Source organism: Oryzias latipes, chromosome 1, assembly GCF_002234675.1.
Source record: "Oryzias latipes chromosome 1, ASM223467v1".
NCBI lineage: Eukaryota > Metazoa > Chordata > Actinopteri > Beloniformes > Adrianichthyidae > Oryzias > Oryzias latipes.
The window spans coordinates 1,018,757-1,043,533 of record NC_019859.2 but is presented as its reverse complement, the minus strand read 5'-3'; the positions used below and the strand labels follow the sequence as shown (position 1 = coordinate 1,043,533).

The 24,777-nt window shown below is 48.0% G+C and overlaps 3 protein-coding genes and 1 long non-coding RNA gene across 4 annotated transcripts; 2 read left to right on the top strand and 2 right to left on the bottom strand.

Annotated features, from left to right (window-relative positions):
• Positions 1-2,868: 2,868 nt before the first annotated feature.
• LOC110013614 lies at positions 2,869-4,252 on the top strand. The gene is made up of 2 exons (XR_002288766.2): positions 2,869-3,652; positions 3,734-4,252. It is a non-coding gene; the product is annotated as an uncharacterized LOC110013614 (long non-coding RNA).
• A 2,389-nt stretch (positions 4,253-6,641) lies between these two features.
• LOC101169013 lies at positions 6,642-13,697 on the top strand. Its single transcript, XM_004084615.4, has 6 exons — positions 6,642-6,755; positions 9,014-9,313; positions 9,465-9,743; positions 9,823-9,930; positions 12,270-12,331; positions 12,658-13,697. The coding sequence occupies exons 1-6, from the start codon at positions 6,719-6,721 to the stop codon at positions 12,931-12,933; spliced, it is 1,062 nt and encodes a 353-aa protein (XP_004084663.1). The 5' UTR covers positions 6,642-6,718; the 3' UTR covers positions 12,934-13,697.
• Positions 13,698-15,945: 2,248 nt separating this feature from the next.
• On the bottom strand, positions 15,946-18,883 carry LOC105357655 (CD209 antigen-like). The gene is made up of 6 exons (XM_011492902.2): positions 18,103-18,883; positions 17,321-17,437; positions 17,061-17,240; positions 16,774-16,913; positions 16,542-16,642; positions 15,946-16,425 (listed from the first exon to the last, which is right to left on the bottom strand). The coding sequence occupies exons 1-6, from the start codon at positions 18,725-18,727 to the stop codon at positions 16,218-16,220; spliced, it is 1,371 nt and encodes a 456-aa protein (XP_011491204.2). The 5' UTR covers positions 18,728-18,883; the 3' UTR covers positions 15,946-16,217.
• A 98-nt stretch (positions 18,884-18,981) lies between these two features.
• On the bottom strand, positions 18,982-24,777 carry LOC101169262. The gene is made up of 5 exons (XM_004084616.4): positions 24,656-24,777; positions 23,850-24,030; positions 21,868-21,975; positions 21,177-21,804; positions 18,982-20,733 (listed from the first exon to the last, which is right to left on the bottom strand). The coding sequence occupies exons 2-5, from the start codon at positions 23,985-23,987 to the stop codon at positions 20,516-20,518; spliced, it is 1,092 nt and encodes a 363-aa protein (XP_004084664.1). The 5' UTR covers positions 23,988-24,030; positions 24,656-24,777; the 3' UTR covers positions 18,982-20,515.

Below are 24,777 nucleotides of genomic sequence, written 5' to 3'. Positions count from 1 at the left end.
TCACAGGGCTGTGGGCATGTTTCTGCTGCTGCTGTGGTTTCAGAACAAGCCGCCTCCGGCTGCAGCCTCACGGCAGACGCCGCTCGTGGCCCCGCCTGCCACTCAGGGAGGAAGGCGCCCCGCGGCCAATGACCAGGAACCAGCAGCCTGTTGGAGGCAAAGCGGTGGATCTCCACCACAGAAACACGTCTAAAGACCCTCAGACAGAGCAGAAGCCCAAACCCAACCTTACTGACAGACGGTGGCGCTGCAGGAACACTTGACAAACACCAAACACCAGTCTGGGGAGCTGCTGGTCTCTGAAGCCGGCCTCTAGTGGTCTTTGGAGGAACTGCAGCCTTCGGCTCTTGTTCCTCTTCTTCACATTGTCAAACAAAAGGCGGGAACGGAGTCGCCTCCCGCCGTCCTCCACCCACTGTTCCCACGGCGGCCATCCAGGATCAAATATTTGTTTAAGGTGGACGGTTTATTTCAGGAGAGAAGGCGGAGGGCCGTGGTGGCTGAAAACCTCAGTCATGATGGGAAGTTATGGAACGATGAAGATGAGGAAGATGATGAGAAGATGAGTCACCAGAACTTAAAACAGACCTGTGGTTCTCTGAAAGCAGAAGACGCGGCTTTAGTTTTGCAATCAGGAGTCTAGAAATGTTATTTCTGTCTGACACATTTCAGCTGATTTTCGTAAGAACACAGACTGAACGGGGGCGAACGCTGCTCCCTGTGGGACACCTCTGCTGAAGGCTCCTGCAGAACGGTTGAAGGTTTGATTCCCCCTCCCTCCAGCCCCGCTTTCACATCTCTGCAGCTTCTGCAATCGTCCAACCACAGGGTAGGCTTAGTCCTCAGGTCCAACTCATCTGTGCAAAGGTTCAGCACCGGCACGGAAACGGCGGTGTGGGGGCTGAGGGGGGGGCTGCTGTCACAGGAAGTGAACAAACAAACGAAGAGCATCGCTAACGTCAAACCTCCACGGCTTTTCTCCTGCAGCACTTCTGCTCTGAAGGATCAGATTATGTCTCAAAAACTCAACGAAACTCGTAAAAACCTCATGGACCCCCCCCCCATAAATAACTAAAAACTGTCATGACATCACAGGAACCATCACAAAGATGAATGGGAGCTCAAATCTTTTATGGGGCTTGTCAGAGATAACCAAGGGAGGTTTTGAGATTATTATGGGATGGTGGCACGTTTGTCAGCCATTTTGTGCCCAAGGGTGAGAGTTTGATAGGAGGCCAGCATCTTGAACTAAAAAAGATAAAATGCCTGTAGTAGCAGCTACAGATCCAAACTCCTCCCAGCGGTTTGGATCTTTCGCCGTCTGACTCCTCCCATCATCAGGAAAAACGGTTGGAATTTGAAGATCCAGGTTTTGACCGCCGTTAGCATGGCGAGCTAGCAAAAGGTCGTTTCCTTGTTGCTCACACGATAGTTTCAGAATAGAGGGAAAATTTAAAACATTAACTGTCGGTTTAAAGTGAACAAACCAATTTGACAGACGATATGACCATATTAGGAATGTGGGCGTGGTCAACAAATAATAATAATTTACTTTTGCAGATTCTCCTGAAAAGGTCAGGGACCTGACAGTCGCCCCCCCAGGCGACCAGAGCAGAAAATGGTTGCTATGGAGATGAAACCAACAGAAAAGCCGTTGGACCCCTCAGGGAGAAATCTGAGTTCTGTCTTTGCACAAGAGCCCCCCCCTTCTTTTATGGCGGGGCTTTTCCCTGATAAGCCGATCAGCCAGCGAGGGCGGGTCCCGGAGAGGTGCTGAGGGTGGGGCAGCATTTGGAGTTTCCCAGTCTGACCCCCCGCCCCCTCTGGCAGGTGGGGGTTTCCAGCTGTCATTGTGTTTGCAGGAGGCTGCCGTGTTCTCCGCTTTCATCCTTTCATCCTGACACTCAGGGTTCTGCAGTCAGTACTGACGCTCCCCGTCAGGCTAACCCCCCCAGTCTGAAAACCTGCTGAGGAACCTGGAAAAGGTGCTCTGCCTGCAGCAGATCCCTCCCCAGGATCAAATCCAGGTTGGTGTCTGACCTGCTGGCCAAGCTTTGCTTTCAGACTCTGGACGGTTCGTTTGGACCGGTTCCGGCTCTTGAACCCCCGACTGAGCTGTAGGAACGTGAGACCAGAGGAAGAACGCTACGCTCAGACGCCTCCAGAGAAAGGAGGTCCGGGTGAGACCGTGATCCCACTGCTCCTCCTCCTCCTGCAGGAGAAGATGTGTTTGCTGGTGGTTCTTTCCTGGTGTCCAAAACTATAAGACCAGAGTTCCTACAGGTCAAAGGTCACCGCAGGCTTCCCTGGTTCTGCTGCAGGTTCTTCCTCTCCACAGCCGCCACGTTTCCCGCTCAAAGTCAGTTATGAAGCAGCGCTCTTTAGATGGAAGTGTTGCTCAACATTTCTTTAGGTTAGTCTTCCATAAATGATTCTGTTTTCATAATCAATCGTTCAAAACGGGTCTGACTGGTTCTGTTTGGTTATAGAGTCCCTGAGATCCAGATGTGACCTGTACCACGCCAGAGTCCATTTGTTGGTGCGTAGTGGTCGTTTTGTTCTCAGAGGGTTAGAGTCTGGTTTGGACAGGAGGTCCAGAACCCGGTTCAGAGGACTCTGAACCCCCCCCCCCCCCCCCCCCCCCCCCCAACATGGAGCTCTAAAGACACACCATAGTCAAAAGTCTCAAGTACCTGTTAGCTCAGTGGTTCCCAAACTGGGGGGCGCGCCCCCTATTGCAGGGGGGGCGCGGTGGAGTGTAGAAACAAAGGATTTGTATGTTTGTGTCAGTGTGGGGAGGGGGGGGGGCTCAAAAATATTCTAATCTTCAGAAAGGGGGGCTCTGCAGAAAAAGTTTGGGAACCACTGTGTTAGCTCCAGAGGACTGTTTTCTACGCGTCCCCAAGCCCCGCCCTCATTTGTTGGTGGATGGTAAGCCAATGAAAAGAGAGCAAACTGCCACCTGCTGTATGGGGGGGGGGGGGGGGGCATTCACCCAGAACCAGATCTGCATGGCCAAAGTGAAGCTGGACAGGAAGAACAATCCTCAGACTGATACTCCTCCATCCACGTCCAACCATCACAGCTGAACCCAGGCTGGTTTTGCCGGCGGCCCTGTCAGAGTCTGAACCGCTTCAGTTTCAACATTCAGAACCGTTTCAGCCTCAGGCTGAAAGACGCGTCTGTCAGCCGAGCCTGAAGGGTTCTGATGACATTTCTGGGATGGAGAAGTTAACCAACAACCAGGGCGAGTCTCTGCATGTGAATCCAGAATGTTATCATGGTGGTTCAGAGCCTAACGTCGGGTCCTGACTTTGGGTCCTGACGTTAGATTCTGACGCTGGGTTCTGACGCTGGGTTCCATAGAAGGACCTGAATGAGGTTTTAGCAGGGACTGTCTGAGTGGCAGATGGACTCATCGACCCAGGACGTTAACAAGAGACTGCATGAACCAGGAATTGAACCCTGAGGGGTCAAGAGACCATCTCTAGTATCTATACATCCCACCCGAAGACCCGGGTTGCATCGATGCATTTGGAGTGGACCCACTCCTCTGGTCCGCCTCATTTCTGGACAACACTGACCCTAAATGAAGCTTCTTATGAGGAACATGAGACGAGTTCAGTGACTACGTTGATTTTGTGTTCAGCAGGTTGGTTGCTCCTCCCTTCAGAAGCAATTTACAATACTGATTGCTGCAGCGACTTGGTCTTGTGTGGTTGTGTGTCTGCAGTTTGAGCCCCTTGTGTTGTGTTTCCGTTCGGCGAAGGCGTCAGAGGAAACAAGAGGCCGTCCGCTGAAGACGAGTGGCTGACAGGAGAAGCAGGACGGAAAGTTTTCGGTTTGACTGTCGGCCATCAGCTGACCTGCTTTCACTCATCAAGGCTCCTCTTTGGTTTCTCTCGGGTGCTGGGGGGCCTTTGGGGGTGGAAAGCTTGCAACACCGTGTCTGCTTCTGCTCTGCCCCCCTCCCCCGTGCTCTATTTCTGAGGGGAGCGTGTGGTTTCCTCCATGTTGCAGACGTTGCTGGCTGGTCAGCCTGACAGTGAGAAGGTTCAAAACCCAGCCGTGTTCTCTCTGTGTGTAGTTAGCGTGTTCTCCTCATGCATGTCTCTCTACGGCTTCCTCCCACAAAAACAGGCTTCATTTGTTTGAGTCGCCATTGGAGGTGTACTTACTTTATCTCTATCTGTGACGCCATAACATGGAAATGTCCCCATGCACTGTGGGAAAATAAAGGGTTTCTTGTTCTAATCTGGTTCTTCATTGATTTCAGCTTAAATAAATCAACTGAGGGAAGTGAAAGGAAGTCTCTGGATGAATTTACAGACAGTTTTCTTCATGGCACAGTTCCTGTTCAGAATGTAAATGTATTTACACCCTGGGATCAAAAATCTTTTAATTTTTTTCTGGGTTTTTCTAAAACAGAGGATTAGAGATGCCATAGGAGAGGAAAATATGTCAAAAATAAAAGTTTATCAGATAAAAAGCTTTAAAATCAGAAAAAAGGACAGATCAATCATCTTCATCACCATTGTCATCGTTTCCTAGGAAACCACTGTGTCCTCAGGATTTAAGATGACATCCATAATGTTTAAAGTTGAATTTTCGGGTCTAATGATTTATCTGTACCCCTTGTTCTATCCTAGGCACTTTAACATTGGGAGTTGGGTCATCTAGACCCACTAGACAGAGCTCTGAACCTTTTTTCTTCAATGATTTGTGATCTTCACTGGTGTCCATGGATTACATGAAATCTTTCCACCTTTAAAGTAAAGTAAAGTCCCACAATCACACCTAGGTGTGCGACAGTTGTTCTCTGCATTTGACCCCTCCCCTGCAGACGAGCCGCAGCGTTAGGAGTCTTGGCCTCACTAGGAATGTTAATTGCTTGCCATTGATATGGTAATTGCCCAATTACCATTGTTCATTCCCTCCGGAAATCGAACCCTGGAACCTTCCACCTTACCAGCCGCAGTTTAAAGGCCCGTACACACCGGGACGAATATTCGCCAGAGTCTTTTGTGTTCACACCCAGGCGATTTTCGCTGACGATGAGCCGAGTGAACATGCAATTTCATTCCCTGACACTAGATGGCGCTTAATGTAAACAGAAATACTCCTGTACACAAGGTGGCGCTGCGCAACTTTACGCTTCTTAAAGTCGCTTTTCACTCAGAAGAAGAGAGCAAGTATTTACGCGCTTGTCAGAATCATACAAAGAAAACATGAATATTTCAGGCACCAGTAGCTCCAACTGGTGCTTGGTTCGGGGATATTTTAGAATGTCCGTCATTATTGCTTCGTGGCAGTGTAGACGCTACTTGGTGTCTATCTTCTTCGCTGGTATGTGTGCTCAGCAAGGCAGTTTTGATGTTTGAGCGCCCCCAAGTTGTGTTTTACTGTAACTTCAGAAGCTCCAGACACGTGTGCAAAAGCGCCATTCTCATTGGTCGAATAGATTTTCGACGCGAGGCGTCAAAAAAAAAAAAACGAACCCTAGGCGTTTTTTAAAAAGTGACGTTTTGACGCGTGCCGTTTTTTCGCGTCGGTGTGCACACTCTCATTGGTGCCCTTTGTTTAGTCACGAGGCGTTAAACGTCGGCGAAAATCGCCGGCAAAATTTGTCCCGGTGTGAACAGACCTTAAAGGGCCAACTAACCTGCCTACCTGCCCCCCCACATCCCATGGTAGGAGTCGTCCAGAGCGACCTCAGGCCCCAAGAGGGACTTACTAAGGTGATGGGGGGGTCAGCCTGCGATGCACCTCAGGGGTAGGAGCTACTTGGCAGTGTCACCCCTCCCATGGTTGCTGCATGGTGGGGTGCTCGTCTGTTGCAGGGTGTGGGGGAGCTGCTCTCCTGGTTGGGCTGGAGCTGCACTCTCTGTCCCCCCCCCCCCCCCCCCCCCCCCCTGCTCTCTGGCTCTGGGGGCCCCGCAGCAGTCCTCCTGGCCATGGCCTGGGGGGCCGATGCGATCACCTGGGGGGCGGTTGTTCTCTGCCTGCTGCCGTGTGGCGTTGGGGGGGGGTTCTCCATCCTCCAACCATTTTAAAAGAACATAAAGACTCACCTGAGCACAGGTGTTAGCTCACCTTTGCACCAATAGTTGGCGTGGCTGAATGAAATATTTCACTTGTGTTGGTCTTAATGTGTAACTATGCGTGTGTGAAGATGAGTTGTATTGTGTACATGTTGACAAATTTGCAGTGAACATTTTTGGAGCCAACAGGTGTGTTTGTAACATCTGAGTGTGTAGACAGGCCCCGCCCCTTTAGACTTTTTATGCATCCACACCTGACAGTAATAACTATGAACATCCAGCAACTTGTTGCCTCATGCTGCTTTATAGCTTTAACAACCCCCCCCCCCCACACACACACACACACACACACACACACACACAGACATCTCTCTTTCTTTCTTCTTCTTTTCTGTTCGGTCCAACTAAAAAGACAAATGTAATTCATACAAATAAAGTTTAGTCTAGATTCCTTAAAGGGTTTATTCAGATATACCTCTGCTGTGTCAGAAGAGCCATCACTCCTGTTGTAACAGGAAAATCTGTCTTAAGCATGAGGCCTTCAGCTCTCATCTGTCTGCTCAGCTGCTGGACAAGTAAAAAAAAGAAGAGTTGAGAGGAAGAGGAAGAGGAAGAGGCCCCTCCCCTCCCCGGGTCTCGCGGCTGCAGCTCGTCAGTCATTCTCTGATGTTCCTCTGATGGAGCTGCTGAAAAGAACCGTCTGCTTTTATATTGGTGAGTTTCTGCTTCATTTCTTCGCTGGAAAAGCTGCGGGAGTTTCTATTTCCGGTTTGGTTCGGTTCGGATGCTCGGTGTTTCAGCACTGCCCCCCCCCCCTCGAACCGGAGCGTCTCGCGCTTCTTCTGGGAGGCTCTTGTTGGAAAATGTTCTGAATATTCTGAAAATCAACTTTGCTTTATCATCATTTTTCCCGGAGGATTTTATCAGAAAACATCTTAGACATGTATTACTAATTAGAGAGTTTATTTTTAGATAAAAGCTTAACGTCAAATGAGGTTTTTTTAAAACCTGGAGGTCCATCCCGGTCTGAATCTTTGCAGGAAAAGCTGGCCCGTTGGGTCCGTGTTTTCACCTGTCCAGGTGCAGCAGCTGAATCAGTCGTTAGAGGCTGAACAGGTGTGGTCTTCACCTGCGGAAGCTGGTTAAGGACACAAACCCGGATCCTGAGATGCACTTCCTTTTGTCTGGCAGCAAAACAGAAGAGCTGAAATATTTGCATGAATTTGTATTTTATGAAAATGCAGGTTCTCTGTAAATGTTTGATCTGGTTGTTATGGAAACCAACGGTTTGGAAAAGCAGCTCAAACTGAATCTGATCACTGAAGGAAAGAGAAAAATCTTCTGCTTTCAGTTTGTCTCAAGGAAAGAAGATCTGTCAGTTTTTAGGGACGTCACTGTGTTTATGAAAAACACTGAGACCTGCGGGAATAATCAGCTGAGCTCGGTTACCATGACAACCGCCTTAAATCCATCTCAGTCTTCTGTTTACTCTAAACCGACATATTTGTTGACTGTGTAGATTTTTAGGTTTACAGTCAATACGGATCCTCACAGAACGTGAAAAGAGGCTTTTCTTTGGTTCCTCATGGATCTACTCTGAGGTTCTGAAGCCCAAAGGGTCTGGTTCCGGTCCTCGGGTCCCAGCAGACCCCTCCTGTTCCCTGGAACAGGTCATGTTCTGCTGCTTCTTCCTGTTCTCCATTTCAGAATGAGTTTATTGTCATCAGAGTCTGACGTTCACTGCATGACGATGAGGAAACAGAATCACTGACACGACAACAGAAGTCACAGGAAGACAAATATCAGGTTCAACGTCTGTGGGTGGAGTCGGGTTTGGGTCGGTTCCGTCAGAGACAGATGTGACCAGAGAAAGGCGTCTGGAGACGGTCATGTGAGTTTGGATGACCTGATGGTTCAGGAGTCTGAAGTCAGTCGCGTTCTGGCTGAAACCAGCAGCTATGACTCTCAGTTACTGAGAATTTATCAACATCACCGGGAAAATGAGTTCAGACCAGGTCATTGATCATAAAGGTCATTTTTCTGGAGGAAATCCTCTACATGTTCTGTTTCAGGCGAGGCTTCGTGTTTCCTTCTCTGGACCACGTTTGTGTTTTTCATTCAAGCGTGACTCATTCTGCTGGATTCAGACCTGATCCAGAGGTGATCAGAGCATGGACGACTGTTTCATATGTTTAAGAAAGTAGAGAAAGTTTTACTAGATATTATTCACAATCCAAGTTCAAAGTGGTGAAAATTCTGATGACCCAGCATTCCAGCAGCATTTGAACTAATCATCTTCACTAGGCTCTTGTGGTCGGTTAGGACCAGGAAGGCTTGAACCGACTCTTCCAGCCAATGCCTCCTCTCAATGAACGCCTCCTTCATGGCCAGCAGGTCCGGTCGACCACGTCATAGTTACGCTCTGAGTTGTTGAGTTTTCTGGAGAAGTACAGCTGCGGCCCCTCTGTTAGAGGCGTCCACCTCCACGATAAACTGCCCGGCTGGGTCCGGGTGATGGAGGAGGGGCGCCTGGTAAACCGCTGTTTCAGCGTCTGGATTAACTCTTTGACAGAAAACTTCTTCACACTGAGCCTCGCTCAGGGCAGTGTTTAAGCGGGCTGTGATTGATGGGATGAAATGGGAGTTAGGTGTGCGGCATCCAGGAAGTGTGCGCCGGGGTTGCTGGGAGATGTAGTGGTTGAACTCTAGAGATGGTTCCTGCTGGTGATCAGAAGACGAGACAGAGTTCTGACTTCTGACAGAAACTGTTTTTTTTGGTTTCACCTCTCAGCTGTAGCACGGAGGCTGAGCGGGACCAACCCGGGCCAGTCAGGCTCCGCCTCCACGCTCTGCAACCACACCCTTACAGGAGTTTGGACCTTTAACTCTCTCAGCATTTTATAATAACAGAGACGTAAAATGTGATGAATGTTTACGTCTGTAGAGTTTGATCTGTTCCTGGTGTTTTCCAGTGATGCTTGTTGCTGCTTCAGAGGGACAGAAGACCTTCCTGAAGGCTGTTGTGGGAGGAAACGTCACTCTGCCTGAATCTATTCCTGAGGAAGGATTTCTGCTACGGGAATCAACAAACCTTGCTCAGGTGTTAGAGACTAAACTGAGAATAATCAGGGAACCCTACAAGAACAGAATTCTGTGGGATCAATCCTCTGGACTCTTTACAATCACAGACCTGCAGAGGAGCGACTCTGGACTTTATAGCATTGATTCTAATAACAAAAAAGATGTTGTCTTTTACAACCTGACAGTTTTTGGTGAGTCGTCTTTTTGTTCTTTTGTCCGTTCGATGACGTTTCCAGAACCTCTGCAGCTTCCCGAGCCAACAGAAGACCCTCCTCTTTGGGTCTCTGCTGGTCTGGAGCTGGACAGCTCAGGACCCTGACCCTTCTCCTTCTCTGTCTGCAGACTCGGTGGCGCCCCCTGCTGTGCAGAGACTGAACTCCAGCTCAGACGGCTGCTGGTTGCTGTGCTCTGTGGACAAACACAGCTCTCTGTCATGGTTCAAAGGTCAGGAGAAGCTGGAGCGGAGGGACTCTGTGCTCTCTCTGAATGTCTCCATACCCAAGGAGGACCTGGACGCCTCTTTCAGATGTGAGTCCTCCAACCTGGCAGAAAACAGATCTCAGACTGTGGAGGTGAAGACGCTCTGCTCACATGTCATTTCAGAAGAATCAACCAGGCTCCGTAAGTTTCACCTTCCCTTCATTCTCACAGGAAGACATTGTTCTAGATGTCTGACTTCCTGCTTTTATCTTCATTGCAGGTTGGGCAGCGATCGGCATCTCCATAGCAATGATAGTTGTTATCACTGCGTTGGTCGTTTGTTTAATCAAGTGGAAACTCAGACTCAGACGCAGAAACTCAAGACGAGGCAGGTATTCTCACTCGATCACCGAGCTTCCTTTCACTTTCAGAATCTGTTTTTGATGTAAATATGAAAGCAGGACGGCTGTTCTGTAAACGTGACGGTTTTAGACGTTTCTAAACAAAACTCTTCTGCTAACTGCAATAAATGCAGAGAATCCACATTTCATTCTAATTCAAGGCCATTTCCAGACATGTTTGAAGGTCTGTGAACCCTGTTTATTTGCTAAAGTCTGTCCTGTAACGTTTTAAAACATAATCTGATCTGAAACAGAATGAAAATCAGATTTTCTGTTTTTACCTGATAGCAAACGTTTCATTTCTAAACACTTTAAAAGACAAAACTCTAGAACCAGAACAATCTGGAAAGATGAGGTTTAGGAGTGGGGGGGGGCATCCTGCAGTGGGCGGTCTAGAGTGATGAGCCACAGGAATACAGCTGAATGTCATCTGCATAGAAATGATTCCACGCTTTGTCAAAAAGATCAGGAAGTCGACCCAAACAGTCTGAGGAAGATCTTAAAGTAGGACCTATAACTGAGCCCTGAGGAACCCCACAAAGCTCAGGGACCCGCCTGACATGAAGCCGTTCAGCCACACCTTCAATGTCTGTCACATGATCCAGAAGTGAACCAGACTGTGCTGGAAAGTCCAAACGTCTGGAAGCATGTTGAACACCAGATTGTGGAGCGCCTCTAAAGGCGTCATCAGGACAAGAACCTGAAGTCTGGCAGCAGATCTAAGAAGATCCAACGTGTTTGTAGTCCAGACCTCAGAGGCTGTGATGGACCTTCAGAGCAGATTCTCTTCATTTCATGACTCTAAAGGTTGGTTTAAGATGAAGATGAAGATGAAGATAGGTTCTGTGTTTTCACGTTTCCTCCTGCAGTCGTGCAGAGGAGGTGCAGACTTCTGCAGAAGCTCATTGATCTCCATGATTCTCCTCTGATAAACTGAAGGTTCGGTCGCTCGCTGAGGCTCCACGCGTGTGACCGGCCGGTGGCGCCTTTGTTTCTAAAGCCTTTTCAGATCTGAGTTTGTGCGTTTCCTGGTGTGTCGGGAGAAATCGACCTGCATTTGACAGCTCATCAAAAGGTTTCGGTTTCTGCAGATCAAAGGGATCAAAGTTTTCTTTCCAGCAGTTTCTGGGGATCGTTTGGTTTGAGGCGGACGGCAGATTTAACCTGAAGGACTTTTCTGGGTTTCTGCGTTTGTCGGCTGCGTCGCTCCGTTCCGCGCTTGGACACGTTAGGCGGATCTCAGCAGGTCAAAGAGCGACACCAAACTGAGGCAGGAAGTGATGCAGCTTCCTGATCTGTGATCTGTTCTTCTCATCAGTTCTGGTCACCAAAGAGCAGCTTTAACAGGAAGTCCCTTTGAAGAAAAGCTCACGAGAACAAACCGCTTCTCGTTTTGGAAGAAGCAACAGTTTTGCCGAATTATGATTAAATCTTTGGCTGCAGCAAACGCCAACATGTCAAATGGACCAAATCCACATGGGTGCACGTGCACATGCACATGCACATGCAGACAGACGTGTTTGTTTCAGTGTCATGAGTCCTGGTCTCCTGGGGAACCATGAGTGTTAGCAGAAACTCTGAGTTGCCATGGCGACACCAACAAACAGAAGCAGATCATTAACTCTGACACTGAACAGATCCATCCTGAGGTTAGCATCAACCAAAGAGGCTCAGACCGTCAGTCCGTCGACCCTGAAACCTTAACGCCTCACAGAGACAACCATGCCGTAACGTAAAGATTGTCAACCTGCAGCTCCGGTCCACCCATGAGCTCCAGGATATATAATGGTTTCCTCTTGGGGGGGTTTAAGGATGAACAGTGACATGGTCCTGCTGATTCTGGTTCCTACAGCTTCCCAGCTGTGAGGAGCATCTGTAGAAAAGCAGAGATCAGAAAATCTGCAGATTCTTTTCACATCTTCAGGTTGAAGCTGATCTGAAGTTGAAGCTGAAGCTTCTGCACAGATTTCAACACATTTCTGTTTTCATGAGAAGAAGAGAACATCCAAAACACTGGAGACACAAGGTTACAAATAAGAACATTTAGGTTAAAAAACAGAACCATCCACTGAATCATCCATCATCATCCATCCATCCATCCGTCATCCATCCATCCATCCATCATCCATCCATCCTTTGAGGATGTGGTCAGAAGTCCTCATGAAGCTGCAGAGTTCTAAAGTTTTCTGGTTTCTTATCTCCCATCATGCAGTAGATTTATGTTTCTAAATTCTTCTCTGTGTTTTTCTCACATTGAGTTTCAGTTTTTGAGCTCAAAGGTTTGATTTGATTCTATTCTTTAAGTTCTGAATGTTTTTCTCTGCAGGACTTGGAAGCGAAGACTCAGTCCAGTATACGGCAATACAGTTCCAGGACAGGAACATGCAGGTACTTCCCGCTGAAGCTTTATGGTGATGGGAACGCCCGGCCGCCAGTGTTTGCTCAGCTGTTCGCACACAAAGCCACAGGCGCCGTTTGCTGAGCAGCCGCCGCCTTTCAGACGCCAGCTGAGCCGATACCGGCTGGGAAAGTCGATCACGGTCTCCATTTATTTCCTTCAGAAGCAGAAGTTCTGTTTGACAGAAGCTGCTGCAGCTCCAGGAGGGGTTCTGTTGGGTCTCTGGACTCCTCAGGGTTCATTTGCAGAATCAGAACCTGGAGGTTCCAGAAGCCTCACTTCCTCTGAATGATCCTGTTTTTTCTTCTGTGTTTAGAGAACTACGTCTGACATGCAGGACGCCTCCCACCTGGCTACGGTGTATGGCGTCCTGAAGAAGGATCACATGGACCTGACAGAACCCTCCCATCCAACCACGGTGTACGACCAGCTGCAGAGTCATCGCATGGACCTGACGGAGGCCTCCCACCTGGCCACCGTGTACGACCACCTACAGAAGGACCACATGGACCCGACAGAAGCCCCCCAATCCGCCACGGTGTACGACCAGCTGCAGAGTCATCGCATGGACCGGACGGGACCTGCAGAGTGAAGCATCAGCCTGAACGTCCTGCAGATGCGTCACTTTTCCTGCAGGCCTCATGAAGAATATTTATTAATAATATATCTGTGAACATTTTGGTAAAAATCCGTTTGTTGTCTTCATTTGTGTTTTTGGTTGAAGTTTAAATGCACAGAAGGTTCCCGGAAGCAGCTTAGAGCAGAAAAAACGTTCCTGACGGTTTTTGGTTTTCTTTTGTTCTCATGTTCTCGAGTCGTTTCTGTTTCAAAGTTCTGTCTTGGTTCTGCTCATCCAGACTCTGGTTCTCCTGCTTCTGGGCCGTCCTCAAACCTTAACGTGAACGTCTGAAGGAGGAGAACCTGAAGGTTCTGGTCAGATTTAAAGGTGTCGCTGCAGGACTGTGTGTAGAGGACAGGAAGTGGGAAACTCTTCATCGATGGACTGACAGCAGAGTCCATAAAAACTGAAGCCAAAGGAGGAAGAGGAGCAGATCTGGTGATGAAACCCAGATCCCCCCCCCCCCCCCCCCCCCCCAGACAGAGACCGCTGTGGACGGTCCTCACCTAAACATGAACCTCCAGATGTTTGTGGTCCTTCATCCCTACGTTATACATAAAAAAAGGACGGACTGAGACTGAAGAACAAAACAGAGCAAACTCAGATTTCTGTAGTCCAGATTATTTCATTTCAAACAACATGTTAATCCTCAACAGACCACCTTGCCCCACCTCTGTTCAGCTGAATGTAAGTTCTGTTTTTTTTTTTTCTAAGAATAAACTCCAGAATCGACCTTATTGTTTGTCTGAGTTCACTTTTCTTGTTCAGGCAACATCGCCCCCATGTGTCGGCGTCTGGAACTGTGTGCCGTCTGTTCTGTAATCTGGAGTTTAGGTGGTAGAAATGATCTGAGCTCCACAGGAGGAGGACGCCTCTGAAATGTTTGATGTTGGTGTGGATCTGGTTCTCACAAAGATCTGCTGATAGTGAGGACATGCCCCCCCATGTTTCTGTTTGGTTTCTTTTACCCCTTGTGCTATCTTAGATGACCCCCCCCCCCCCCCCCCTTCCATTGAGGTGTTCTCCCTACCATGACAAAGGTGGATAAAGGTGGAAAGATTTCATGTAATCCATGGACACCAGTGAAGATCACAAATCATTGAAGAAAAAAGGTTCAGAGCACTGTCTAGTGGGTCTAGATCAGTGTTTTTCAACCTTTTTTGAGCCACGGCAAACTTTAACCTTGACAAAAATCCCGCGGCACACCAGCATCCAAAAAAAAAAAAAAAGCAGAAATGCATGGTCTCTATTGATCGACAGCCCCCCCCCCCCCCCCCGCCGCAATCTCACGTGCATTTTGTGATAATTGTGGCCCAAAAAGCAGGAAGTTGCGGCTGTTTTTTCTAAGAGATGAAATAAAAGTTAAATTAGAAAATTTAGAAACTGTTTGTTTGTCCGTTGAGGTTTCTAGACATTTCACGCGCACTCATTGTGCGCTGGGACACTGGCCCTTTAAGCCAATGCATCATGGGAGATGTAGTGTGAAAACTGCCGAAAAAGGGCAGAAAGACTCGCGTGTGTGAGCTTCATTGTATTGTTCACTTGTTCCACGGTCTGACACCGGACTCTGTGGAAAGCTACACCGCTAAAGACGAGCTTTAGCTGGTATTTTTGTTGGAACTGAGAGACTTTATGAGCAGAATTAAGAACAAGGAAGTGAAGACTTTAACCACTTCTGATTGGTCAGACTGCTGACATGTGATTTAGCCTTCAACAATGATTGGTGGAGACAGTTAAAGGGGCGGGACTTTTCCGCAAACCGCTATAGCTGCAGGTAAATACCGTCATTCTTATCAAAATGTCTTTAATAGAATCAAATAAACACAAAGAAAAAGTAATTTTAAGATCTTTTATATTCCTAACTACTCAGTGTTTTATCAGGGCCTGTTTGGATGAACAAAGAGCTGATTTCCTGGAGATGGAAAATGTTTTTAGATCAGTGAATGATTAATGAGGGTAATTTCCCACGGCACACTTGACCATCTCCCACGGCACACTAGTGTGCCGCGGCACACTGGTTGAAAAACACTGGTCTAGATGACCTAGGATAGAACGCCTAGGATAGAACAAGGGTTACCATGGATCAGTCCATCATGGGAATTGACCGTGTCCGTGACGTGAACTCAGACTGATCTAACTCGGACGATGGATCTTTTTCCTCTAATTCTGTCCTTGTTGGGTCTAAATCTGACCAAAGGCCTGTGAGTTCAATCCCGGATTTGACCTTTGACCTCAGACCTCCATCCGTGGTGTAGCGGTAGGGCGGTCGACCCATGATCGTAACATTGCAGGTTCGATTCCCGCCTTGCACGCCCATGTGTTGAAGTGTCCTTGGGCAAGACGCTGAACCCCAACTTCCCTCTGGTGGTTAGGCGGGCGCCAGTGTTTGGCAGCGGAGTGTGTGAATGTGTGTGTGAATGTGTTGCTACACAAGTTGGCTTCCTTTCCACTGCAAAGGCACTAAAGGAACATTCCACTGCATTTGGCGCACTGAGCCCACCTTAGACCAGGTCTTGTTCAAAAACCGCTGGACCTTGACTGCTCAAACCAGGATACATTTTGATTTAAGTACTGAAGAATACATTAAACACAGTTTCTGATTTGTGAAAATGTGAAATAGGATGGTTTTAATAGCATTTTGCGTACTGAGTCCACCTTAGACTAGGTCCTGTTCATAAACCTAAATCAGGACCCGGTCCAGATCACATTTCCACATATGTGTTTAATGTATTCTTCAGTACCTAAATCATAATTTAATCCAGGTTTGAGCAGTCAAGGTCCAACAGAAATAGCAGCAACATCAGATCCAGTTCTGATCCAGATTCCTGCTCAGACCAGGAAAACACAGACGTTCATGGATCTGTTGGACTGCATCAGAATGGGGCGGAGCAAGGAGGCTGTGGCCCCGCCCATTGCAGGTCCTACATCACATTTTGTCTGCTCCTAATTGAAAAACGCAGAAATGCAATTTTAAGATCAATTTTATTTATAAATGTCCTCCAACTTTAGAAAAATGCCACCAGAACATGTTAGAAACACCATTTTCATCTGAGTGGATGTTCAAACATTCGTCAGCGTAACCGATTCACGGATCAAAGCATATCAGTCACAAAAAGTTTTCCTCGTGATTCTGAGAGAAACGTGGTTTTTCTGATGTTCACGGCGCTCAGGACGAAGAACACGCTTTAGGTTCTTCATCCTCCTCATCTTTATCAAAACATCTTAATCCCAGCTGAGCTCGGCCTTCAGAACCGGAACTACAGGAGCCCAGAAGGAACAGCTTCCTTCTCACAGACTGACTGCAGACATGCGCTGCACAGCTCACTGCTCCAGGATTTGATTGGATAATAAAAACTCCCCGTCTGAAAGCTGTTGAAGGCTCCACAGTCCTGAAGGCTGGCCTGGTACCGCTGGTTCCGCTGGTTCCACTGGGTTCTCCACACTGGGTGTCCGTTCTGCCAGAAGCTGAAAGAGAGCACAAAGACCATTTTGACCTGAAGATCTGTGAACCTCCACACCGACTCTATTCTCTGAATGTTTTTGTCTCTGATTTGTTGTGAGGTCTGAACACAAACTCCTACTCTGGTGACGGGGATCTGTCATTGGTCCACGTCCATCCCATGGAGTTCTTCCGTAAACCGATCCAGAACTTCAGCCCAACTCCGAGTTTATTCAGGAACTCCTGAAGAAGAAGAAGAAGAGGAGGAGGAGGTCACTCCTTCCCCTTCACACAGAGGTCATGACCCGCAGGAGTCAATAACAGACAGGAGATCATCAGAGGAGAGACGGGATAGTCAATAGTCGAGGCCTCACCATCTCCTCTCGGCCGTTGATGATCACCAGGTCTGCTTGTTGGTTTAAACAGTTTTGTCGGCTGTTTTGCCAATTTCTGCATGACGTGGAGAACCAATAACAACTGCAGCCGAACCTCCTCCATCCATGAGGGCAGATCACTGCAGAACACAAGGTTCAGGGTCTGACAGTCAGTCCAACATCTGTAGAAGCTTTAGGAACCGCCACAATCGACCAAAACGTCCATCCAGCCGGCACGGTAGAGTGTTTGTACTAAGGATGGCGTTTGGCCGGACTCAGACCCTCACCACCGTTCTCCAGTCTGTTGATCCGGCTCTCCAAACGGTCCATCTCCTCTGTCAGGTTCTGGTTCTGGCTCTCCAAACGATCCACCTCCTCTGTCAGGTTCTGGTTCCGGCTCTGCAGCTGGTTCTTCTCTGCCGTCCGGTTGGTCAGTTCCCCGGACAGCTGACTGAAGTCTCTGTTGTCTGAGGCGACAGGAAACCATCAGGACAGAATCCATCAGGATTTCCAGCAGTTTTCCGCCTTCTTCTGCGCTCCAACTCACACACAACCGAGACCCAGACCGCCAGAACCAGCAGGACCAAACTCAGCAGAGCCAGAACAACCGCAGCCACTTTCAGGGGAGTCCCGGTTTCTGGTTCCTGCTGGCGGTTCCTCACACCTGCAGGTGCACAGCAGGGTTCATGTGATGAGGAAGTCTACAGAACGAGTCATCCAGAAAACATTCACTCTTCAGCCTTCTCGCTGAGAAGGCTGAAGAGGCCCCGGGGCCTCGCTCAGGGAGCCAGCCAACTCAGCCAGCTAGGGGCCCCACTCAGCCAGCTAGGGGCCCCACTCAGCCAGCTAGGGGCCCCACTCAGCCCTTTTCAGTGACAACATCAGCAAAGAAACTGTTTCTGTTTGGATGGAACACGCTGAAGAACACGGTCAACAACCGTGACAGCAGAACCTTGAAGATCCGACCACAGAGAGACGATCACCGACGCCATGAGGTCACAGAATGTTCTCAGCCGAGCAGCTCCTGTGGTTAAACGGTCAGCTGGTTCTCAGCATCTTTAGAGGGAACCCCGGCCGCAGACCTGCTCTCACTTCCTCCTCCTCCTCCTAAATCTGAAGCGCTGCAGCTGCCGGACAGCCTGAGCGCTCACAGGAGCCGTCAGAGCCGTGAAGCAGTCAGGAGTCCTTCACCAGGACGTTCTTCAACGTCAGAGCCCGTTTTCCAGAAACGCCCCGTCAGGGTTGGAGTCAGACGTTTCTCTATTATCTGTTTGAAACCTTCTGGAGTGTATTTGGTCGTCTAAACAGCCTGGACGATCCTTCACCCACCTGACTCTCCTGCTCCTCCGGGTTCTGGGTGGACCAGCTCCTTCAGGTTGACGTAGATCTCCTCTTCTGGCTTCATGCGAGCGGCTGCGTCCTTCAGTGACTGCGCAGACATGACGGCTGCGTCTGAATGCAGAGGTCCTCCACACGAGAAGGAGGAGAGGTTTCTGTTCCTCTTCCTCTGGCGGTTCTGAAGTTTCAGGTTCTCAGAGGGTTTATGGAGCTGATCATGAAAGAGTGAAGCTCCTGTCTGTCCAGGATTCACCTGAGGATCCTCAGGAACAGGATTTAAAGCTGACATCCTCCCATGTGGACAGAATCTTTCAAATGTAAAAGATCTTCCTCCGTTTCTACACCATTCAGCCCAAATATCAAACACATTTAAGCTCATGAGAAATGAAACCTGTGAGCCAAACAGGAGTTTGTTTTGAGAAATGAAGAAGCTTTGAGAGCAGATGATCTCTGTGGAAACCTGGAAGACGTCTACAACCTTTAGATTTGTTCTGGTTTTGCTCCTGAACAGAGGAAGGTCGGTCAATGACATACTGTCACCTCCACAGATGGACTCTGGGACATTTTGTCTCCCAGAGATGTTACCATTGATCCCTTTAAGGAGCAGCAGAGACATCAAAGACCTGAAGATGTTTAAAGTCCCACAGAGACGCCTCCAGTCGGAATATTAGACTCACGCTTGACTTTTGGTCAAATGGGATTTCACCAACAGGTCAGCTTCCTGAGTTGTGTCATCAGCATAAAGGTAGACTCTCTTTTTGGTATTTTAAATTCATCCATCCATCCATCCATCCATCCATCCATCTTTCTCTCCTGCCCTCCACTGGGTCCAAACCCTGTGATTCTGCCCCCCCCCCAAAAGGAAAGACATCCTGTTGAACTTTATTAACATCCACCACAGAATAAACACGACCTCACGTACAATTTAAGTGAGTAATTAAGCAGATTTCCCTATGAAACATATTAAAGAGTTGTTTGATTTTTAAAAACCTTTTCTTATGAACACAACATTTTCCAAGTGTCAATCAAACACTAACAGCTAAATCAAACATCGTTTTACCTGAGATTTTCCTATTTATGTGTAAACAGTTTTGTGCAACACTAAAATTCTCCAAAACATAAATAGATTCATAAAATAAATGATCGACTGTTTCCTTATCAATATCACTAATAGAAAAGTTGTTTTCCTTCCTGGAGAAGCATCATCATCATCATCATCATCATCCTCATCATCATCATTTCCTTGGAGGAAAAGGAAATTTGACAAATTTAGACTTTAACTTTCCATTTTCATCTTTTGGGTCATTTTCTAACATTGCATTTTTTTTTGTGAAAGTTGGAAACAAAACAAAAAAACAAACAAAAAAACAAAACCCGCATAAACAAACTGGATAATTATGGATTAAAAATAGAACATCAGAGAAGGAAGCAGCATCTGATCATTATTATTGATCAGACTTAAGGACATTTGGAGACACTTTTATCATATTATTTCTGTGTTTTCTCTCATTTGATTTAAATTTACCACAAATACTTCAAAAGGCAAAAATGTTCAGTTTTCAAAAGCTCAGGTGCGCCCTCTTCAGCTAAAGCGGAGGTACTGCATGACTGTACGTATTTGTTTTAGTGCAGCTTTATGTCAGATGCAAACACTGAGGACATGAAATAAAATCTCTTTAAAAAGCATCACATCATTAGCATACGCTGAGTAAGCTAAAGGCACGTAATCAACCCAGTGTGCACGGGATTGTGTGATCTGCACTGTTGTTGAGCAGGAAACACGCAAAATACAACAATTTTGAGGATGAAAATGATTAAAATGATTAGAATATACATATAAATCTCATTAGTAGCACAGATTATTGGACAAATATGTCCACTAAAAGTATTATTATTAGTATACATCTCATGATGGCAGGTGAGGAAGATGGAAGGTGAGGAAGATGGCAGGTGAGGCACGGCCTGCTTTGACTGCATGTCCATGGAAACACATTTTAATAAGGAAGTAAAAACAGCCGAACCGACTCAGAACCCACCCAAAGCAATGTTTGACCGCCCAATTAGGCGGGAAACGGCCCAACCTGGCAACACTGTTTAAATGTTAAGAATTAAGGATAAAAAATGTTTGGAGCTTTTGACCAAAGCTGGTGGTCAAAACCTTCCAGTTGTCCGTAGCTCCTTCAGTGTTTTAAAAAAAGGTTGTTTTACTTTCATGTTTGCATTAATAGTATAATTTAAATGTTAAAAGTGTTCGGATGGTCGGTTTTGATCATCAAATGTTTTAAGGTCTTTTTCTTCACACTCTTCCTGTGACCAGATCTGAAGCGGATCCTTCAACAAACCTGAAAAGGTTTAGGTTTCTTCTTTCAGGATCAGGTGTGAGTCGCTGTGACCCTTTGACCTTCTAGTAAACGTAGTCCAGCATCACGTGCGTCCCGGGATGACGGGGGGATTTCCGTGGAAATATCTTGAGGACGGTTTTGTTCCAGTCGTCCTTGCTGGAGCTGCTCAGCCACCAGCGCAGACATTTGAAGGCCACATAGAGGGCGCCGATGCCCAGGAGCATCTTCCAGAAGCTGATGCCCCCACCGCCTGGCCCCTTCTTATCGTCGCGGTAATAACCTGAAGAGAACATCGCACAAGCTGGTCAAAAACCAAGACTCCGCCCACAGAACGTCCTCAGAGACGAAGCATTTTCCTGCTGCTTGCAGCTTCATTTGGGTTTTTCTTGTTGTCTCAGACCTTTTATCTACATTTTCACTGACGTTAGCCTGTTAGCAGGACCGTCATCAGGGAAAAACCGGAGACGTTTCCTTCAGTTTGGGCTGACATGCAGAGAAGACGCTCCGCGTTTGGAGGCGGTTCCACCTGACGTACAGGCAGGTGTGGCATGTTCCCAGCAGAGGGCGCTGTGGCCGTCACAAATACAGACCATTGACGTCACGAGTGTCGGACCTCAGAGTCCAGCTGAGGTCCGACACTCGTGAAGAACTTTAGCTTGTTTTATTTGTGTAGCGTTCTGGGTTTTGGAACTTTATGGTTTCAGAACCTGATGGAACCTTTACCTGGGTAGAAGGACTCGATCGGCTCCCATCCGTAGCTCCGCCCACATGGCTCCCAGGGTAGAGGCAGCTGCGTTTGCCTGGAGGGCCTGGCCTTCCTGCTGGCTTTGGGCTTCCTGTTTCTCCGCTGCAGGGCGCCGCATTGGGCTGCACGGTCGCCTGCAGCGGCGTCACACTCAGGGAACGACCTGCAGCCGAACGGCTCCACGTCCAGCTGCATCTGGCGGCTGAAGGCCTCCGTGAAGAACCCAACGGGGTCGTTCTGCATCATGCTGAGCACCAGCGGGTCCACCTGCGCCGAACCCGCCATCACCTCCACGTCTCCATAGTAACCCATCTGGGTCAGGAAGGCGCTGAGGTCCAGCTGAGGGTTCTGCAGAGCTCGGATCAGCTCGGCGCTGACCTGGAAGGTCCCGTCGTGCCTGAACATCCCGAGGTCGGCGTCGTCGTGCTCTGTGACGTAGACCGCCTCCACCTGCCGGCTGGTCCTCTGGTAGCTGATGATGATGCGGTCCGTGTTGTTGGAGTCGTAGCCGCCAAACGTGTTGTAGTTCTCCCTCACGTACGGCGGGAGGCTGGCGGCGGCCGCGTACCTGTCAGCGTTCAGGTTTCCAACCACAAAGTACACCAACTGCAGAGACAGAGATGTTCAGCCGCAGCGGCGGCAGCAGAACTGACAGCCATCCTCTCTCACCTGCTTCTTACGCTTCTTGGCTTTGCTCAGCGCGGGAAGAAGCTCTTCCACGTTTCCGAACACGTGGAAGCCGAAGTCGCCCTCCTCTGGCTGAACGTGGGACTGCAGCTGTGTGAGGAGGCGCAGAGACGACTTTTACTCGCAGGTTCGGAGGCAGCGCACAAGAAAAACCATCCTGGGGCTTCAACACGCTATTCTTATGTGACTCAGGAATATTCTGTGTCCCTCTGAGAAACATGGATTTATTTAAAGGGCCTGTTTCATGCAAAACTCAACCCTTTTAAGCTTTTCAGTGAATCATAATATTCATTCCTCATAAAAAACAAACAAACCCTGAAGCGATATTTTGAGCAACAGCCTCTCCCAATCCATGAAAATGAGCGGGTTCTCACGGACTGACATAGACTAGTGAGAACCGCCCCTTCCAGGAAGAGTCTGCGCTGTCAGCTCCGCCCCCAGGCTAACGGACACACCCACTTTCTCCACAGAGCTAGCAGCGATCGGCTACACGCTTTCAGTTTACATGCACAATATGAACATCCATCTGTGCAAAAGTTCAGAAGATTTTTATTTTCGTGGGCGAAACGCTGCCAAAGACGACACTCTGTTGATGTCAAGAGATGGGCGGAGCCCACACGGAGAGAAAGGCGGAGCCTCAGGGATCCAGTCGTCTTAGTTCAGGATTGAAAAGAACTCAGGGGGAAAAATCATATTTAATAATTAATTATTTAAAACTTTAAAACTGAAGAAATCATTTGGCCTAAAATGTACAAAAATGACGATGAATTCACGTATTTGATTGAATCGTATTTGAACACAAAAGGATCAGCAGGAGATCCTCCACAGATCCGCTCTCAGCTGTCAGAGGAGCACAAAACCAATGATCTCCTCAGGAAGGAGAACCCTGGACAGAAAAACTAGAGAACAAAACAAAGAAAAAACAACTAATCCTTTAAAATCAGTTTTTAATCGTCTTCGTCCTTAAAATGAATCGGGTCAGGACAGAAGTGATGGCTCCCCTTAACCTCCCTTTCATGTCAATCAAAGGTTTCTGTGGGCAGGGCTCCTGTCTGCAGGTTCCTCCTCCAGAAGTTCCTCCTCCATCCACAGACACTCAGCAGGATGAAGATCGGTTCAGAGGAGGACGCTTCAGAACCATTCGTTGGTGTTTTGGATCATTGTTCTGATGAAGACTGAGACCAAACGTCCTGACAGCAGGAAGAACGTCTGTCTCCTAAACGGTTGATGGTTTTCAGATAAAGACCACAGATTCAAGAATCCCTGCATTTCTGGTGGTAAAGCAGCCCAGACCATGACCAAGCCTCCTCCGTGTTTCACAGCACGGACAGTCTTCTTTCAGGTTGTTGAGCTCGATTATGGGATTTTTTTAGGACTTCCTTCTATCGTGGGGTGGTTATAGTGCAGAGGTAGAGCGGTCAACCTCCGATCGGCAGGTTGCAGGTTCGGCTCCCATTCTGCGCGCTAATGTGTCGAAGTGTCCTTGAGCATCACCCTCCGTCATCAGTGTGTGGATGGGACTGCAGAGCACTTTGGACCTTCTAAGAAGGCAGTAAAGCGTCGTACAAGTACAAGCCGTTTCCCACCCCATCAGTAGTGTCCTCCTCCACTCTGGTCCTGATGCTGGATCTGACTCTGATGCACTTTGACCTTGGGGATGACCTCTACTGTCTGTTCTGGTTTCTTCAGTTTAGTCACAGGAACATCCAACTGTTGGAGATGTTCTCTGTGATTTTCTGTGAGGGACTCCAAACAGACTGGTGTCCCCTTCAGACAAGCAGACCGACTGATGACAGACACCTGTGACGCTGGAGAGAGGACCTGAGTCCCGCGTGTCCCTGAGGTCACATGACTGTCTTCTCTTCTGGGGGAACCATCTCTTCTGTCCAGGCAGGAAATGCAGTTTCTCTGAACATCTTTACTTTTTTCATGAACACTGTCGTTGACAGGAGCCGGTTCCTGACCTTCATGGTGATGTGGGAGTCAGAGGTCACACAGTCGTTGGCGAACCAGAACAGCAGCTGGAGGCCGTGGCGAGGAGGAGGATACCCGAAGCTGGAGGTCCTCAGGTGCTCCAGAGTGCAGAGCTGCCACAGAACCATGGTGAGGCATCGCGCAACAACCTCGCTCTTCACAGAGGAACTTCTGCAAGGGACGGAACAAATGAATAATAATAAATAAATAAAAACATCTTCTTAAACATCTGAGCTGTTAGGAGAACTCATGTCCTCTGCAAATGATGACAAGAAGGAACAGGTTTCAGTAGAACCTTCCAAAGTTCTCTCAGCGATCATCACCTGGACAGGTGAGGTCACATGAGGACATTCTCGCTGCCGTCATGTGATTTTCTGACCTGAGGAAAACCTTTTCTCTTTATTTTTTGTTTAAAAAAGTGCAACAGTCTGGAATGTCAGTGGGAGAACCCTGAAATCCGCGTGGGACACGTGGGGGCGTGGTTCTATTGGAGAATGGATTATATTTAGACTACTTTTAATTTGAAAGGACCGGAAACGAAACAAATACACATATGGAGTTATGACGTCACCTGCGTCGACAGTTTCACTTAAATACTGTACATGAAAACAATAAAATAATAAATAAATAAATTGTTTTCAAATCAAAACAAGACTGTAATTTTTCCATCCATAAATACTGTTATATGTTCGATATTGCGGCTGTTTTGTTAAATTGTTAATAAAAATGTCTCAAAAATGAAATCCTAATCAAATCAGTGGAAATGCCGTAAATCTTTGATGTGGGTTAAACAGACCCGCGGGTCCGCAGGAGCCCCGCTGCGCGGCTGTTTGTTTATCTTTCTTCATCCGTCCGTCGCTCCTCTTCCTCATTCCGGGGAGACGAAAACAGTCGTTTGGCTCCGCCCTCAACGTAAAC